Raw genomic sequence first — 18,248 nt, forward strand, 5'->3', positions numbered from 1 at the left:
AATCCCCAAGATAAGCCTCACTCCTCATTATACCCAAGTATATCACAGTGATGAGGATTTACTTCGTTAACTAAACAATAGGTGCCTGTTAATGCCTGGAGCTTCAGCAGCTGCACATGCTGCAGTGTATACTACAGTGCACAGCCGTCCCAGATTATTTGATTCTTATAAGCGGTTGATTCTTACAAGTGGAGTATTTAGTATAGAAATCATTTAGTTCTGGTGGTTTTGATCACTATATGCAGTTTTAGTATAGAAATCATTTAGTTCCGGTGATTTTGATCACTATATGCAGTTTTAGTATAGAAATCATTTAGTTCCGGTGGTTTTGATCACTGTATGCAGTTGATTCATATATCAGTGATTCTTATAAACAGAGTGCACTGTAATACAGAAAATCCTAACCCCTCTCCCCACTCTAACCTCCCAAGGACCTGTTCCTACATCACTGAAGTTAGACGTTTTCTCAATGATTTCAAAGGGAGCAGGTGCAGGTTCATTAGGCTGCCGCCGATTTCATCTTACTCACCTCTGGGACCAGGGTCTCCAAGTTCTCCTGTCGGCCCCCTATATCCAGGTGGACCGCGAGCACCGGGATGACCAACACTTCCCATTGCCCCAGGTGGACCTGGGGGACCTGCTGGACCAGGTCGACCCATCAGTCCAGGAGCCAAGGGCCTTCTCAAATTAGCAGCTAACTGTGCAATTTGTTCTGAGGAAAAAAAAATAACAAAACCAAAACTAAGTTCTTTTGCCTTATGCCTGTGTCTGAAGTTTGAAAACCTTTTTCTGGTATGTGACATTTGCCACCAAAGTGTATCCAATCAAAGGAGACGATTATAGGCTCTGGATTTCTGAAGCTAGAATCTGTCCTGGTAACCCACAACCAGAGATGCCTTGAGCTGAATCAGGTGAATGCATTTTGATAAGATGACAAAAAATGGTTTTTCATTATAGTAAACCTCTGGACTTGTGGGGCGGGGTGGGGTTTGCTCAGAAACATCTAAACACTTTGCAGACTGATGAATTTTTTCTTTCATGTTATTTATAAACTAAAGGAAAACACTTTAAATAATTTTGAAGCAAAGTTTAATGGAAATTAATACTCAAGTAATTGAAATAGGTTTGCAGGTTTTAGTTTTCGCCACAAAAAGTGACAAACACACTCTTCAAGAAGCAAAATATTCAAAAGACATAAAATAATTTCTTTGAAGCAAAACTTTATTGCTCTGTCAGGAATGAAATCCCGTGACCTGTGGCATCATAAAACAGCAACTATATCAATAAGCCATTCAGTGAATGGAAACTATACTTTGTAATGATTGGGTAGTAATACAAGTCCCATTGGAAAGGAATTCCTAATGTCTCAGATTATTACAATCATTGTTAAACTAAACAGAAACAAGTGTTCTCTGACTATAAAGTGTAGCTATATTCTGATACAGACAATAATTAAAGTTCAGCTATCTCCCAGTTATACTCACCATTTATCATTCCCTCACAGAGTTCTCTTACGTGTTGTTCACTGGCCTCTTTGCCCTGCAATTGACAAAAGAGTCCTTACACAAAATCATATTATTTCTTGTCATCAAACTATTGATCCCCGAAAGAAACTTATTTCTAATGGACTGCAAAATCAAGCAGAAGAATTTTTATTAAGAAGAAAGAGTAGTTTCTTCAGAAAATATTAGCTTCAGCCTTAAGGTCCTGGGGTGGTGGTAATATTAATGAAGTTGATTTTAAAGTTAGTGGGAATGTTGTGGTGCTAATGTTCCAAGTCATATATTTAATTTGTTGTTTATTTGGCCTTTACTGAAAAGTGAAACTCAAGCATGGGGAAAATAACAAATCAAACCCTAATGTGAGTAATACTTTAATGACCCAACAGGAAACAGGTTTGCATTTTTAAGTTATTGACTGCTATCAATTTACTTTCTTAGTGCTCTCACAGTTATGGAGAACAAATATGACTTCACACATCACATCCAACCCGTGAATGCAGGTAACTCCTAACACCACATCACATTGAGAGGAAACTAATCCTTAAAAGGTTAATTCTGTGCTTGCAAATTGTGCACCTTTTTGTACAAATAAACTGCTTCTGCAAATCTGCTAGTTAGATGCGCAGTTACCTGATTTGCATGCACAAATGCCAGTGGTGGAAGTGCAAAATTAGAAGCTGGTCTAATGCTGATGACCTTTAATTTGTTCATATTTGTGCCCTCATTTGCAATTCTGGGCACAGTTATTTGCACCTGCAAAGCTGAAGTCCAAGTTAAAAGCCCCTTTAATCTTTGGCCCATAATGTTTAAATGTTAAAATCCACTGGATGAGGCCTTTTCTTTTCTGATCTGACTAAACAGTTGCCAACATTAACACACTAGAACCAATTGCCCTCTGAGAACACTTAGCAATTGAGACGTACACAGTTTAGTGTTACTCTTAAGACAAATTATAGAAGGCAGGCCAGGCTCCTATTATCTATTTACATTTTTATGTTACTTTAGTGCTGTATTGACAGCCTTGGAGATAGTTTACATTTATTCACAGAACAGGAGCAACACAGGTAGTGTCAGCGCATGCTGCTTCAACACTATTTCAGCGTGATTCAGCCCTACTCTGGAGGGACAAGCAGGTAGTTCAGTCTCCATGCCCTATCCATTCTTTGGCCCTTCTCAGGGGACCACCCCAAGGGAACCAATTAATACCAGCTGTGATGTAGTTTTGATGGTGTGGACACTCGTCCATTGGGAATTGGACGGAGAACACCAAGCACATTTCACACAGGCCTCTGAGGGTATGTCAACACTGCAATATAAGCCCAGGGTTTGTAGAACTCGAGTTAACAGTGTGGGAAAACTTGACTGTCCACAAAACTTGACTATTCAGAGGACAAAGAAAGTCAGCCTGTGGGATTGTGGGATACTTTTGGCATGAGTCCGGTGGAGCTACATCACACTGCAAAGCAATAGGGCTTGAACCCTGGGTCCCGGCTTGACTCAAGTCAGACCTACCATTCCTGTGGGGTCCTGGGACCCTGGGTCTGAGCCTGGGGTTAATGTGATTTCTATGTAGACAAAATTGGGTTAGGCTTAAGCCTGAGTTCGAACCCTGGGCTAATACTGTTGTGTAGACATACCTTGAATGTTCATGAGATGGTAACTTTCATTCCCTTCTCACCTGCACCAGATCTGAACCAGCAACCTGGAGTTACAAAAGTTACATATCCTATTACAAATTCCCTGACCATCCGCCTCCCACAGGCTGGCATTTTTATTTATTTCTGCCATTAAGGACCTCTTCTTTACTGACATAGCAAAGGAGATCTTTCCTCTCAGTCCATTAGCCTGATCTGCTTCATAAGGTACTGATGCTGCAAGTACTGCAAGACTTGTCCATTTGTGAACAAAAGGGCAAAAACTTATTTTGTAAACTTTCTCTAAAGAGTCAACTCTACACCCAACGTCCAGCATAACCGGTACTGCCTGTTACCCATTCATCCATTTCCAATGCAGGACTGTGATCAAGGAACAGACGATACTTACTGGAGGGCCAGGTTTTCCAGTAATGCCGGGGATACCTTGCTCTCCCTGGTAGCCCATAGGTCCTGGATGACCTGGAATCCCTTGCACACCAGAAGTCCCGTTAGGTCCTTGTATACCTTTAGGACCCAGCTCGCCTCTTTCTCCTGACTAAGAAGGAAGAGAAACCAAACAGCTTAAAACAGGAGGCTCAGCATATTGTTATTCTTCCATAGTATTTCTTAGTTAAGCTTTTCCTTCTGGCTTCCTTGTTTTCTCTCTTACTGACATAGTGGCTATGCTGACCATGTATGTTCCTCATCTTGCATGTATGGGTTTACATGTCTATCATGATTATTATGCATGTTTTAGGCCATATGCATGCTACAGTTCAAACAGTGCTAGCAGCAACGGTATTCAAACCATTCTAGCGACATAAAAAGGTCACACAGTAGCAGATGGTTCTCAGAACACCACCATTCTGGGAAACCATGTCAGAACCAACAGCATTGATGCTCCCTTGCTTTCCACCGTAGCATGGACAGGGCCTTTGATTTCAAGCATGGAGACCTAACTGTTTCTTCCTTTTGGTATGTTACCATTATAGCAACAGCAATTCATTCCCTCTCAAGGCTGCTGCTTATCTGATCCTTCCCAGGGCCAAATTTCTATCTCATCAAGACATCCTAAGTGATGTGCTAAGAGTTCTGAATAAATTGTTTTCCACATTAGGCATTTTCAGCAATAATCAATGGCACTACCCCAGCAGTTAAAGTTAAGCCTGTGCTTAAGCGCATTGCTGGATGGTGCTAATTACACACTCCCCCATTCTGCATTGCTGAGCTTTTACTCCCACAGACAGATGTGGGATTTACACACACAACTTAGGTAGCCGTCCTTGAAGACTCCATGCAGTGTGCATGAAAAATCATAGAATCATAGAATATCAGAGTTGGAAGGGACCTCAGAAGGTATCTAGTCCAACCTCCTGCTCAAAGCAGGACCAATTCCCAACTAAATCATCCCAGCCAGGGCTTTGTCAAGCCTGACCTTAAAAACCTCTAAGGAAGGAGATTCCACCACCTCCCTAGGGAACCCATTCCAGTGCTTCACCACTCTCCAGTGAAAATCACAAAGGTCAACACTAAGGGTCATCTAATGGCTATATTAATGGACCACAGACCAGAGCTGAAAATAAAAGACAATGCCACCCTTGATGCTGCATAACCCAATGAGATCAGAAGCTACACTGGGATGTGATAAGCACATTTGTTTCCTTAACATTTCTGTGACTTTCAATCTGAAATGGATGACACTTACCTCTCCCTTTTGTCCCGGGGGGCCGAAAGGACCCTACAAAGAAAAAAGGGAAGTTTGATCTTATTCTTCTCTAAAGAACAAGAATCAGTTGCCAAGTAAACATCTAAAAGCAGATCCTTAAGCTCTTGGAAGCAGGGACCACCACTGTGTGCCATACTTAATGTAACGGGATTCCTGAGCAGGGTCTGTGGGTTCTACATCAATGCAAAGCACAATACTGCAAACAGGGGCATAGAAAGCCAAAGGGTACTGCCAGGAGGTAGGATAACCCCATTGGTATCTTTCAACTCGGGGGTTGGGACAGAAAATTGGGTTGCCAGAATGTTTCAAAGGGTTGCGGTGCAACTCCTGTCCCACGGGGCTGGCTGGGCTCACCTCCCAGGTCCCAGTGCCACTCAGATTTGGCCCAGCTGTCATGATGACAGCAGTCTGAGTAGGCCAAATTTGAGTGAGTGGCACTGGAACCCCACGAGCCAGGTCACAACTCCACTCACACAACTGCAATGCCGAGAGCTAAGCGCAGCCAGCCCCACAGCCCAGGAGCTGCAGGAGCCGCCACTGTGGGGTGAGTGCCAGGCAGGACCCAACCCCCAACACACACTAGGGGGCAGGATCTGACTGAAACCACCCCAGCACCTCTACCTCCAGGTCATGACAAGCCATAAACATTTACAAATGGACCCTGAGCCCAAAAAGGTTGAGAACCACTGTGACCCCTGCAGATCTGCAGAGCAGTGCAGGGCTCGTCTGCTCAGCAGTGCAATCCTCCGACTGCTGGAGAGGATGGGAGAGGGGCTGAAGGCCAAGGGATAAAACAGGTTCAGGCGTGGACTGCGCTTGTAAGGAATAACTGATCGGTTTAGTTTTACTAGTAAAACTAGAGGATTCCTCACCTCTGTAGACAGGGATTCATCATTAGACCCACATACCAGGGCTGAATGTAGCTCCCTGGCAGTGACAGCCTCCACTGAACCAAAGCCTCAACACCCAAGAACAGAAAGGACTGTCAGCTTCTATGCACTGTGCAGTGCACCTGATCTCCCTGAGGGGTAGAAATAACGAATGATGAATCCCTGGCTATTAGGGTGACCAGATGTCCTGATTTTATAGGGACACTCCTGATATTTGGGGCTTTTTTTAAATATATATGGGCTCCTACTACCCCCTAGCCTGTCCCAGTTTTTCACACTTGCTGTCTGGTCACCCTACTGGCTATACACACGAGAAATCCTCTTCGAGTTTTATTAGTCAAACTAAAATGGGCACAGTGCCGTTGGTGAATGGAATACTTGGTTTGGTTTCACAGGACACCGTTCTCTTTTCACAATCAATAGTGTAACTGTAGCCTTCGGAGCCCTCGTGTATTCAACGCTGGCAGGTTTTAATAGTCATTGGTTCATTAACCTCCGGGCTCCCACTGTCTGATATGTTAAATTTTGTTTTGTTTAAATGACACCTACCAGTTCTCCTTTGTCACCTGGCAGGCCATCTGCTCCAGCGTTGCCCTGATAACGAGGCACAGCAGTTAACACATGAGAACCTCACCAGTGGGTTTGCAATGGTTATTCACAAACATGCGCTACACTTTCCAAATGAGATTTACTCTGTCAGGGCCCAGTCCTTTGAGCCCTGAGTACCCTCAACTCCTACTGGCAGCAAAGAGGATTCAGTACCTTGTTGTTGCAGTGGGAAAGTTTTCTGACTTGGAAAATAGATATGGCAAAATTAAGGTACACTCCACAATAGCTGTTCTGCTGCTCTGAATGGCAACCATGGATAACAGGCAACCTTCTGCAAGAGCTAGGAGCCCTTTGCATCAAACTCGTTGTGGCAAAAATTTAATTCTAGAGTGACGAGCAAGGGCTGAACCCATAAGAGACAAGGACCTGGCAAGTGCTGATGAGCAGCAATGCAGCCAGAACAGGTGTCCACACTTAGCACACTTTGCTCCAGGAAGATAGTTCTGTGCTAAGTCTGTTCATCAGATAAAATTCCGTGTTTAAACTGGGATGTGACCCCAAAGCAGCTGGTTGTATTAATTCAGCTGGACTACACTGGCCTAAAGAGTTAAGGTGTTAACAAGACCCTGTTATGGTTTAACGTTAAAGGTTTGGGGTTTGGTGTACAGAGACTGGGCATGGTTAGTAGCACAGCAAACCATTAAACATTATTTTAACCTTTTATTAAAGACACAGAATAGAAGGAAAAACAATTAAAGCATTTGAAATGTAAAGTATTAAGTAAGGCTTTCATTTTAACAACAGATATTAATTTATTCATTTTAGCTGGGAAAATTCCCCTTGTTTGATGGGTTTTTTAGATGCTATGAAAGAGGGTATTAACTGTCCTTTTTGGGAAAGAGAAGTTTGCAGAAATGGGCTGGAGCTTTCGTTGCTGCTGTTGTTAAAGTCTGGTCCTATTTCTGAAGAAAACTAAATAAGACAGACAGACAGACAGACAAAGAGAAAAGAACAGCAAATATAGAAAATACAGCTTCCATCTCTGGTGTTTGACTTTCACTTGCAACCTCGCTGCTGGAAAAACAAAGGCAAAGCACACTGTTTTATTAGTCACTTTGAGATCTGGCAAACTTATACCAGCATTGAGCTGTTTAGGGCATTGATTTTAGTTGCCCCTTTCTGGTGTTGCAAATTATGCAGCGTTGGCCAGCTACATTGGACGTTAATTAGACAAAAGGAAAAAGGAAACGGATAGGAAACAGGAGAAAAAGGCAGAGAAGGAAAAGGACACCTGGGTGGGGAGTAAAGAAAGAAAAACAAAGTCTCAAATCCCATGTGGTATTTGGGATTTAGCTGGAGCTGGTGGATGTGGCAGCGTTATCTGGGTTCTTGTTTTTGGCCTAGTTTGGTCAGGACAACTTTTAGGACTGGGATGAAGAAGGTCCAGGGTCCCAGGAGATGGTGGGGGTGGCAGCCAAGATAGTGAAGCTCATTCCAGTAGCCAATTTTTCTCCTCAAATTCTCTTTCTTGAAAGACCCCAGAAGGGGGTGGAATAGTCCATTCCCTCATTATTTTGTCCACTAATTAGGCCTAATTTCTGACACACCAATTGTGGTTCATTGATTTTTGGTCTCACACTGTCCAGTTTTCCAAGCATGATTTCAACACAATCCTTGAGGCCTTTTTGTTTGGACTAATTCAGTCTTTCTGTGCTTTTGTACCTTTCCCCGTCAACATCTGTTATTAGGTTATTATAACATCTTATGAACTTACACCCACTTGTCACTGTTAAGCTCACAATTTGGATACATTTGTAGGTCCAATTATCACAGCAAGCCTCTGAAATAAAGTGCATGCAAGGAAACTCTTCATAAGCCCTTACGAAAAATAAAATCTAAACTTCAACTGTCACAAACTTGGGGTCTACCCAAAATCGGGCCGGGGTGTTTCCAGTGATGTTTGAAACCAGATGGCTAATTATTAAGTTGCAGCTTTATTTCCGAGTTGGCTCATACGAGGACAAAAGTCTCCCAAGACCCATTCGGTGAATAGCTCTGTATGGCCATGTTAAGCCGCAATATATAATCCCTTTTCCTTTAAACCACCAGATGGCGCTTGTTATTCAGGTAGGAATAGAGACAATATACAGAGCTATCCCTTGGTATGTGCCGGGTTTACACGTTTCAGATGCCACTCAGAATGGCACAACAACATGGCTAGGGTATTGGCACAGTTACAGCCCATAATAAACAACATTGTGCTGATGGTACAGATCGGGACTAGATGTCTTTTTTAGATTTAGACTTCACAGACCTTATTGAAGCCTGCCCTTAGACAGCAAGAAAAGGAGGACAGAAGGCATAATTGCAACTGATAAACTGTTGCTGGGAGTGCATTCCATTTTCTGCAGAGATAAACCACATTCCTCCACTGATCTAAGTTATATATTTCAAGGAAGGTCATCAATTGAAGCAATCCAAACATGACAATTTAGAAGCAAAAGTTTATTAAGGGCTAAATGTTCCTAGCCCCTACATAATTAATCATTGGGGGCTTTAGGGGGGATACCCATGTGAGTGGTGAAGCACACCCTGCTTTACCACTCACGTGGGTATCCCCCCTGAAGATTATAGGCTGACTTTTGTGAGTTCGGTGATCATGATTTGACCCCAAGTAGTTTACTTGCCGTGTACTGTGACTGCAAGATAGACCCAAAGGATCTTGAGCATGGCATTTCAAGATACCTTTATTAAAATAAAATACATTGAGCACACACAAAAATTAATCAGAAGAAAAATGGGTTGGCTGTGTCTGCTGCATAACCTGTTAATTTTAATTGGGAGGGAAGTTGGTAATGCTGTTGAATAGCTGTGATCAAGCTACAGTTAAATCATATTAGTTGAATAAAATGGGAAAATAACCAGAAAAGGAAATAACCAGAAAAGGAAATAACCAGAAAAGGCTCACCTGGTTACCTTTGGGACCAGAAACTCCACCAGAACCCTGGAACAAGAAAAAGGGAGAATGAGCAGGGAACTGTTCTTTTCCCACGCATTCCTAGCACAGTCAGATGTTCCCTGGCACAGTGAGGGGTGGGAATACTAATCGTGTAATTGCCAGCTAAGACAAAGAGGCAGGACAAGGATCAGAACTCATTTGTATTTCTTAGAATCAACAAGAGGTTTTAGCGTTCAGTTTGTTTTGCAGCAATATTCTGCGGTCACTGTGGTTCATATTTCTTTCTTGACAGTTACAATATACATAAGCCATGAGATGGTAGGTCACAATTTCCTTCTCTGAATTGGCTCTCTCACCTCATCTCCCCCATAACCCATTCAACCTGCCAGCCATTAAAAATAACTTTAATACAGTGGGTCTCAGTGTTTGAGGGCCCCTCCCCATAAGCCTTCCGTTCATTCTCTGTGGCCGCTAACAGTAAATTGTGGTCATTGTAAGACTTTGGCTTATGAGATACTCTGTTCATACTGTCCTTGTTAATTCACTGAACAAAACTAAAATGCCGTGTGCAGTTAATTCTGTCCATTTACATCAGACTCACCTTCCTTGCTCACCCCTGGGTAAGGTTCCTTTCCCTCCCTTCCCCCAGGCATGTAAAATATTCATAGATTTTTTATCATCATGGTATAGAGCAGGAGAGTGGATTTTTGTGCCAGGACTGTGAATGTTCATAACAGTTTTACAATGTCTCTATTACTACGTCAATTTTCACAAGGGTTTACGGTTATCTGTTCCTGACTTCGGCATCCACAGAGAAGCATGACTTGGGAACTTGCCAGTAAGGGACCCACCTTGTCTGGTATCCTGTTTTAAGTGGCAGGGTCAGATGTCCATAGGAGTAAAAGGTGAACCTGGCAGCTGTAATTTATAAACCTTGGGGTAATTTAGCCAGTCTGAAGTAACATTCCAAGAACAACCATGCTCCTTTAGCATTCAAAAGGAGAATGAAGCAATACATTGGCAGCCCTGGCCTGTGACTTTGGATCCATCTAACACAGCCAGAAGCCAATTCAAGTTCTGAGGACCTTGGTCTTTTCTGCAATGCACTGTTGGATGGGTTCAATTATTGTAATCTTAGAACAGCAGTTTTATGGCACATTCATCAATTTGGCAATTGGGAAATATGTGATTTTTTTCCTAGCTGGTTCTAGAAACTTCCAGCAGAACAATGTGATAGAACACACACATAGAATTAGTGGGTGTCATTTCATTTAAGTCAAGCCCTGAAGATCAATTAAAAAACTGAAAGTTCTATTAAAAAGTTTCCCTATTAAAATAATTCAGAGGTAACAAGCCAAAAGGTAGAAACGAGTCTGGGTATTTATAACTATTTTTTTAAAAATGAACCAGTGGCAAATGCAATATTATTCCCCAAACTCTGTGACAGGGCTACTTTTTTTTCTGTTTATTTAATTTATTTATTTATTTTTTACAGTTACTTGTTCTCTGTTCACTCATTTTTAACAGGGCCATAGTTTTAAAGGGATGCATCATCTCCAAAAATACATTTTTCATTGTGGAGATTCTTGTTTCTACAGTATACCCTGCTGTTGTAGCATCCAGACTCAGAGCCCCTTGTGACTGAGAAGCAGAAATCTCACCACAAGATTCTTCCAGGTCTAACACAGAGGCCCATTGTGAAATCCCTGGTGCCCGGGGTGATTATTTACACAGAGACTTTACCTACAAGCTGAAGTGAAGGAAGCCATGGAACACACGGCTACTGTTCTCCTGCAGGCCGTGGACAACTCACATTCATTTTTGCGCGGCTGGCTTCTTTTCAACGAGAATAATTCTATTTAAATCCAACCACTGAATTTATTTTTAAGTTCTGGCCTCGCAGGGCCCAGGTATGTTTCCGTTTGTAGAGAAAAAAGAAAAGATTTTTTTTAAACGTCCTAATTAAATATTCTAAATAACTACAATGCAGCTCTCCTGTGAGCATGGAGATCTTGCACTTTGATGAAATCTGCATATAGAGCGGGTATAGTAAACCCACTTCGGCTCTGTGTCCATTGCAAACAAATAGTCCGATCTGGCTGGGATAGGATCTGGAAAATCTTGTTGAAATAAACTATTCAGTCTAAACATAATGGGACGTCTAGGAATGGAGATGCTGCACTGGAAATGCTGATTAGCTCATGATTCCCCTCCCTCTTCCAGCTCTATCTCCTATGATTCAGAACTGGTTGTTTGTTTTTAACAATAGATCAGTAAAAGGCTGATTTGTCAGGATCATTCTGCTGAGGCTGACATCAGGAAGCATAAAGGAATGGTTCAGTTTATTAATCAGCTTAAGCTATATATATCAAGACTTAAGAACTTCGCCTATCCAGGTGGATCTTTTATCTTAGGTCTGGTCTACAAGAGGGAAGGGGGAGAATCGATCTATGTTACACAACTTTAGCTCCGTGAATAATTTAGCTGAAGTTGACGTACTTAGATCTAATCATCGCGGTGAGTCAACTGCTGATGGTCCCGCATCGACTCTGCATGCAGCTCTTGCTCCGGTGGAGTACCGGAGTCGACAGGAGAACGCTCAGTGGTCGATTAGACACGATAAATCGACCCCTGCTGGATCGATCGCTGCCCATCAATCCAGCGAGTAATGTAGACAAGGCCCAAGATATTTATATGGTCCCATCCCACAGTGTCTGTGTGCCTCACAATTTTTAATTTATCCTTATGAGGCAGAACACTTCTATTATCCCCATTTTACAGAAGGGGCACAGAGAGGGTAAGTGACTTGTCCAAGGTCACACACAGTCTGTGGCGGAGCAGGGAATTGAACCCAGGTTCTGAAGCGTTAGACCGCCTAATTCTCTTATTTACATGTGCTGAATGGTATCGTGTGCTTGATTTTCAGCTACAAAGCCCCTAACTTTGCAGCAGAAGTTTTGCACTTGCAATTAACTGCAATCGCAAATGGTAAAATGTAAACATCCCAAGACATTTTACCCTTGCAAGCCAGCAAGTTAGGTATCTAACCGCTCCTGCTTGCACTTGCACTTGGTTGCAGGCCCAGTTATTTATCCATATAAAAGTGGATGTTCAAATTAGAGGTAAGGTTCAAAATAAGGCTCTGAAAATGTTAAAGGCTGTGTTCCATCGCCGGTCTGGCAGGGAGCACAAGCTGGCGCAGTTCCGCTGGCTTTACTTTATTGTCACTAGCATCATCCAATTTATGGGCAAGAGTTGTTGTACCTTTGAAAGATCTGGGGAAAACCCTGAGGAGCAAACAGATTGCTTTTGTTTCAGAATCGACAATTAGAGAAAAAATTAGTAATTAAACTGAGCAAGGACAGGCAGACACTGCTGACATAGACCCCAATGGTGGGAAATCTGCCATATAGGAAAGTTCTCCTCACTGTCAGAGGGTCCCCATAAAGGGCCACTACCTCACTCAAAGTGGAGGGAACGGGCCAGGGAGGGAGTAAAGTGAGGGCTGCTCTCATTCAGCCCATCCTCTCAGGAGCAAACAAGAAAAAAGGTCAAAATGGGAACAAAACTTTTCAAATGACTTGAACCAAAATGGTTTCCAGATTTTTGGTTCATGAACATTTTCAAGATTTTGACTTTTCACCATGATTTGGTATGGGGACATTGTTTGAGACCCCAGAAGTTTTTGCAGGGGGGCAAAAACCTTTCCTGCCCAGTTCTACTTACCCTGTCACCAAATTCACCACGAATCCCCGTAGGGCCAGGGAGTCCAGGTTCCCCACTGGCACCTTTGCGGCCCTAAAGGGAAAACAAGAGTCCTTGCACCTGTTAATATCCCAAGAGTTCACCAGTCTCAATACTGATTTCCTGAACAAAGTCATTAATTCCAGATTCCCTTTTTCCTTCTTTACTCTCCCGAGTCCCAACCACTATCCCTGTCCTTCCAGAGCCCAGTACCACTCTTCTCTTTCCTCATGTCCTTGCTTGCTGGCCCTACCCTTCCCCTCTGACACCATTGACTAGGGGAAGACATTTTGAGGTACTCCAGCCCAATCTCTTGCAGATCATCAATGGCATTAGCAGAGGTTGCTTAGCGGCCACAATAAGGCCATCTGAGTGCACCAATAGAACCAAATTTGGGAGTCAGGAAGCAATGAAGCTTCTCTACGATGAGTCTCCATGGGCCATGGATGATAGAGCCCTTACTGCTTTGTGTGGTCAGTACACTGAGAACTGTATGAAAACCTGCAGATTTTTTAATTCAAAGCAGCTTTATCAAAACACCCATGGCAAGGCTGGCCTGATGGCTTCTTGATGACATTTGCAGAGCCACGTGAGCCTGAGATCTCCCTGACAACGGAGGCTGGATGTGCTGCAGATAGGGGAGCATTTGATGATGCTCCAGAGTGGGTCCTCTGGACAATTCAGGTGTTTTGCTGCTCAGGCTTCGTGCGGAATCCTAGGACAGGTCTACACTTGGAAGGCTTTGCCAACACAGCTATACCATTGTACTATATTAGCAAAGCACTTTTGCCAGCATAGCTATCCAGCCCCACCCAGAGTGAAGTAAGTTATATTCGCAAAAGCACGGGTTTGCCAGTGTAACTGAGTCTCCAGTTGGGGCTTTTGCTGGCACAGCCCTGTTGATCTGGGGCCCCAGATCATCACTGACATTGCTATGCTGGGACAAGTTTGTAGTGTAGACCTGGCCACTTTTTGGCTGGAGAGGGGAAAGTAGCTGCAATCTTGGGAGTGCGGGTGATGGGATTAAAGGAGGGGTCCCCGGAACTAGCACAGGGGACACTCAAGACAAGTGGGTTGGGAATATCCAGGTGAAGGAGGATATAAAATGATCAGATCTCAAAGACTTCCCCTGCATTTGTGAAATAAAGACAGTGTTTGTTCTTGCAGTGGATACAGTAGTATTTTGGCTACTGCTCTTTCCTTGCTCTCCCTTTCACTGTGTTATATTTAAGAAGGCATTAAGTATGTTCTAATTAATGGAAATCCAGTCCCTCCAATCATTTGTCACTATCACCCAATCTTCTTTGCCAGAAGTTTGCATGGACACCAAACAATTATAACCTGGTGGGTACTAAATTACCCAAATTTCTAGCTTACTGACCTGAAAGCCTCTTACACCTGGGGCTCCCAATGGGCCTTGAAGACCAAGTGCGCCCTGAAAAAGAGAAGATTAAGCATCATTAAGAAAGATCATTCACAACCAATTGAGTCATGAACACAGGTGAATTGCCTTCCTTATAACAACAAAAAGCAGGCAGCCCTGCAGTACAAAAGTCTTCCTAACAGCCATTCTGATGGATGGCCATTGCAAGGCAGCTTGCTGTTTATTGAACTTTATTCCTATGATTACCATTAACAATAACGATTATTTCTGTTTTACTCAGTGCTTAGATTCATTTGGTTTTTATGAATGCAAGGGCCTAAGTGACCCTGGCTAGAGATAGGCACAGTAGGACTCGTGCTGTGCAAACTTCTCCTAGACACACAGCCCTAAGAATATGTCAGTTCAGACCTGACACTCCAGTTCTGAATGGATACAGTTCACTGGCCTGATTCAGCAAGGCAGGGAAGCAGGGGTCTAATTTTAAGCACATGACTAATCCCAGTGAAATCAGTGGGTGCTTTCTGACCGTGATCCGCTAAATGGTGCTTTTGTGACGGATACACCTGATCATCCTCTTGAGATTTGCGGGTTAATACAGGGGCAGACTGTCAAATAAGTGGCCAAGGCTTTTTACACCCTAACAGGATCTTTTTGAGATAGTCTAAGTGGCAGGAACTGAAAACACAAGAAAATCCCTTTGCACCTTTTCCAGTTCACAGATCATTTTGTTCTTAGTAGGTTGACACATAAGCCTGCTGGGAAAGAGGTTTTCGAGGGGGGGGGAGGAACGGTAGATGGAGTTCCAAGCAACTCTAGTACTAACTATATATCACATATTTAATTGCATACAGGTTAAGCTAATTAATTCCCTGAACCGTTTTTCAACTCTTACTGAACTGTCAGATGAAGTTAGGAAGAAAACTGGTAATTAAAGGAACAGACTGTGGGGGCCTGGCAAATTGAAAACCTGGGGCCTGATTTCCAGACGAGTTGAGCGTCCATCACTACAAGTGAAGCAAATAGGAGCGGCAAGCGTGTAGCCTCTCTGGAAGTCAGGAACTACCCCCTTGAAATACACACAGGCCATGTCTACATCTAAAATTTTGCAGCGCTGGTTGTTACAGCTGTATTAGTACAGCTGTATAGGGCCAGCGCTGCAGAGTGGCCACACTTACAGCAACCAGCGCTGTAAGTGGTGTTAGATGTGGCCACACTGCAGCGCTGTTGGGCAGCTTCAAGGGGGGTTCGGGGAACGCGAGAGCAAACCGGGGAAGGAGACCAGCTTCGCCGCGGTTTGCTCTCGCGTTCCCCGAACCACCCTGCAGACCTGCTTGCTCGGGGTTCTGGGAACGAGAGAGCAAACCGGGAAAGGAGACCAGCTTCGCCGCGGTTTGCTCTCGCGTTCCCCGAACCACCCTGCAAACCGCAGGGAAGGAGACCTGCTTGCTCGGGGTTCCGGGAACGCGAGAGCAAACCGGGAAAGGAGACCAGCTTCGCCGCGGTTTGCTCTTGCGTTCCCCGAACCACCCTGCAAACCGCAGGGAAGGAGACCTGCTTGCTCGGGGTTCCGGGAACGCGAGAGCAAGCCGGGGAAGGAGACCAGCTTGATTACCAGAGGCTTCCTCCTTCCACGGAGGTCAAGAAAAGCGCTGGTAAGTGTCTACATTGGATTACCAGCGCTGGATCACCAGCGCTGGATCCTCTACACCCGAGACAAAACGGGAGTACGGCCAGCGCTGCAAACAGGGAGTTGCAGCGCTGGTGATGCCCTGCAGATGTGTACACCTTCAAAGTTGCAGCGCTGTAACTCCCTCACCAGCGCTGCAACTTTCTGATGTAGACAAGCCCACATGCAAATACAAAAGCGTGATACGGTGCATGCCTGGGGCAGTCACAACTGGCAGCCACATTCATTGCAAAAATGTATGTTTGTGCAGGCGCATTTTGCACCAGCAACTTCGGTCAGGCGTTTTGAACATGCAGCCTTTTGTGTTTTCTGTTATTCCAGCTAAAAACATTTCTGATTGAAAACTGACAGCTGCGTACAAGAGGCTAGGCTGCATTCTACTGAGAAAATGAAACACACAAATGATGTTGGGTCAAATTTTGAAAGTGACTAAATGACTTAGGAGCCTAAGACTAAGCAATAAGTCACTTTTGAAAATGGGATTTAGGCTCCAAGGTCACTGGGTACAACTTTCTCAAGACCTAAGTCACTTAGGAGCCAAAATCCTATTGTAAAATTAAGGAGACTTATGTGCTTCTGAAGATTTTACCCCTTGTTTTGAGCTTTGGAATTATACAGAGAACTAGTTATATCTGTGGACAGAACCCAGCATGGTTTTTTGCCCCAAGCACATAAGATATTATACAAGTCACGAGCACACACTAGTGTTAAATCAATAAACACTTAATTGACGTTACAGGCACTCTGGAGCAAAGCCACTGTCAGGGAGATCCAAAATCAGACCTTAGTTCAGTGAAGTACCTTTAAACATATGAGCAGTTCCATGTCAGTAGGCTATGTAAAAATGGCACCATTTTATTCAGTAAGAGCCGCAGTCAATGGGACTCGTGCTTAGGGTGACCATATGTCCCGTTTTGGCTGGGACAGTCCCTTTTTTAAGCCATCTCAGCCATCCCCACTTTTTTCCCCAAAAGGCGACTTTTGTCCCGTTTGTTCTTGCTGACTTGATCAATTGGCAAGAGCAAACAGGACAAATGCCCACTTTTGTCAAAAAGGTGGGGTTCGGTACAGAGGGGGCGAATGGAGATCCCAGTCCCCGTGAGGAGGGGGCAAGGCTGGGTGTGGGGGGAAGCAGCATTCCAGCATGCTCCTCCCACCCAGGTTTCCAGCGATCAGGCTTCCAGAGACCAGGCAACAGCCTCCTGGGTTCCAGCAACCAGCAACAGCATGGGGGGGTGGGGGGGAGGCATGGGCAAGGGGCTGGGGGTGTCCTGTTTTCTCTTTGGGAAATATGGTCACCCTACAGATGCTTAAAGCTGGGCACCTTCCTGAAGTACCTTCCTGAATCAGGGCCCCGAAGAATAGAATTTCACATCTGCTATTAATTCTCTCTCGTTAAACAGTCTAACTTTTCTTTTTGAGTAATGATTTCCCAATGTAGGTGCAGTGTATTTATCAGAGAAATACAAATAGCATGATAAACTGCCACGAAAAGAAGCATTTGATTCACTGTTAAACCTCTCTTGCCATTATGCGATTGAAGCAAAGAGAGGAAAGTTTAGGTCGTAGGTGAAATTCTGCCATGAAAGTGACTGTTTGAAAATGGTACTGTGAGGTTCAACACACATTATCTCGCAGTGACTCTATACCAGATTTACTCAGTTTACGAGTTAAAAAAGAAAAAGCCTGTTTTTCTAACTGCCAGGCTAAAGATCAGGGCTTTGGAGCGAAGCCTGGAGCTGGAGCGCAGAGCAGTAGGTTTGTGCCAGGAGCTGGAGCGGAGCCAGAGCAGAGCAATTGAAAAATGTGATTTCTCCAAATCCCTGCTACAAACTCACTCTGGAATCTAAAATGTCCAGTTGGGGTCTTTCTGATTTGTGCATCATTAACAGAATCATTAACAGAATCTCTTTTACTGAGAGTCAGATTAAAATCTAGCTCAGTAACCCATAGCTGTGTCTGCTCTGCAAGGCTCCCCAGCATTAATTTTTTAAAGGAAGAAGACATGATCTAGAATAAACTCAATCAGCAGATCTAATTAAGTAAAATAGTGCCGTTTTTATACAGGCCCTCCACTGACTATAACGGCACTTTCATGGCTCTCATTTTTTCCTTCTACTTTCATTTTCTCATTTAACTTTGGAACTGTCTTTCTTACAACCAAATATCTATT

The 18,248-nt window shown here is 43.7% G+C and overlaps 1 protein-coding gene across 1 annotated transcript in view; it reads right to left on the reverse strand.

The window, feature by feature from the left end:
* COL9A3 (collagen type IX alpha 3 chain) overlaps window positions 1–18,248 on the reverse strand; it is a 76,828-nt gene that overhangs the window by 8,700 nt on the left and 49,880 nt on the right. The window contains exons 23-30 of the mRNA XM_030533251.1: window positions 14,386–14,439; window positions 12,987–13,058; window positions 9,270–9,305; window positions 6,302–6,346; window positions 4,842–4,874; window positions 3,546–3,692; window positions 1,485–1,539; window positions 530–712 (exon numbers count right to left, since the gene is read on the reverse strand). Of these exons, the coding sequence (XP_030389111.1) occupies window positions 530–712; window positions 1,485–1,539; window positions 3,546–3,692; window positions 4,842–4,874; window positions 6,302–6,346; window positions 9,270–9,305; window positions 12,987–13,058; window positions 14,386–14,439 (625 nt within the window). The remainder of the gene's footprint in view (window positions 1–529; window positions 713–1,484; window positions 1,540–3,545; window positions 3,693–4,841; window positions 4,875–6,301; window positions 6,347–9,269; window positions 9,306–12,986; window positions 13,059–14,385; window positions 14,440–18,248) is intronic.

Source organism: Gopherus evgoodei, chromosome 14 (assembly GCF_007399415.2).
Source record: "Gopherus evgoodei ecotype Sinaloan lineage chromosome 14, rGopEvg1_v1.p, whole genome shotgun sequence".
NCBI classification, from domain to species: domain Eukaryota; kingdom Metazoa; phylum Chordata; order Testudines; family Testudinidae; genus Gopherus; species Gopherus evgoodei.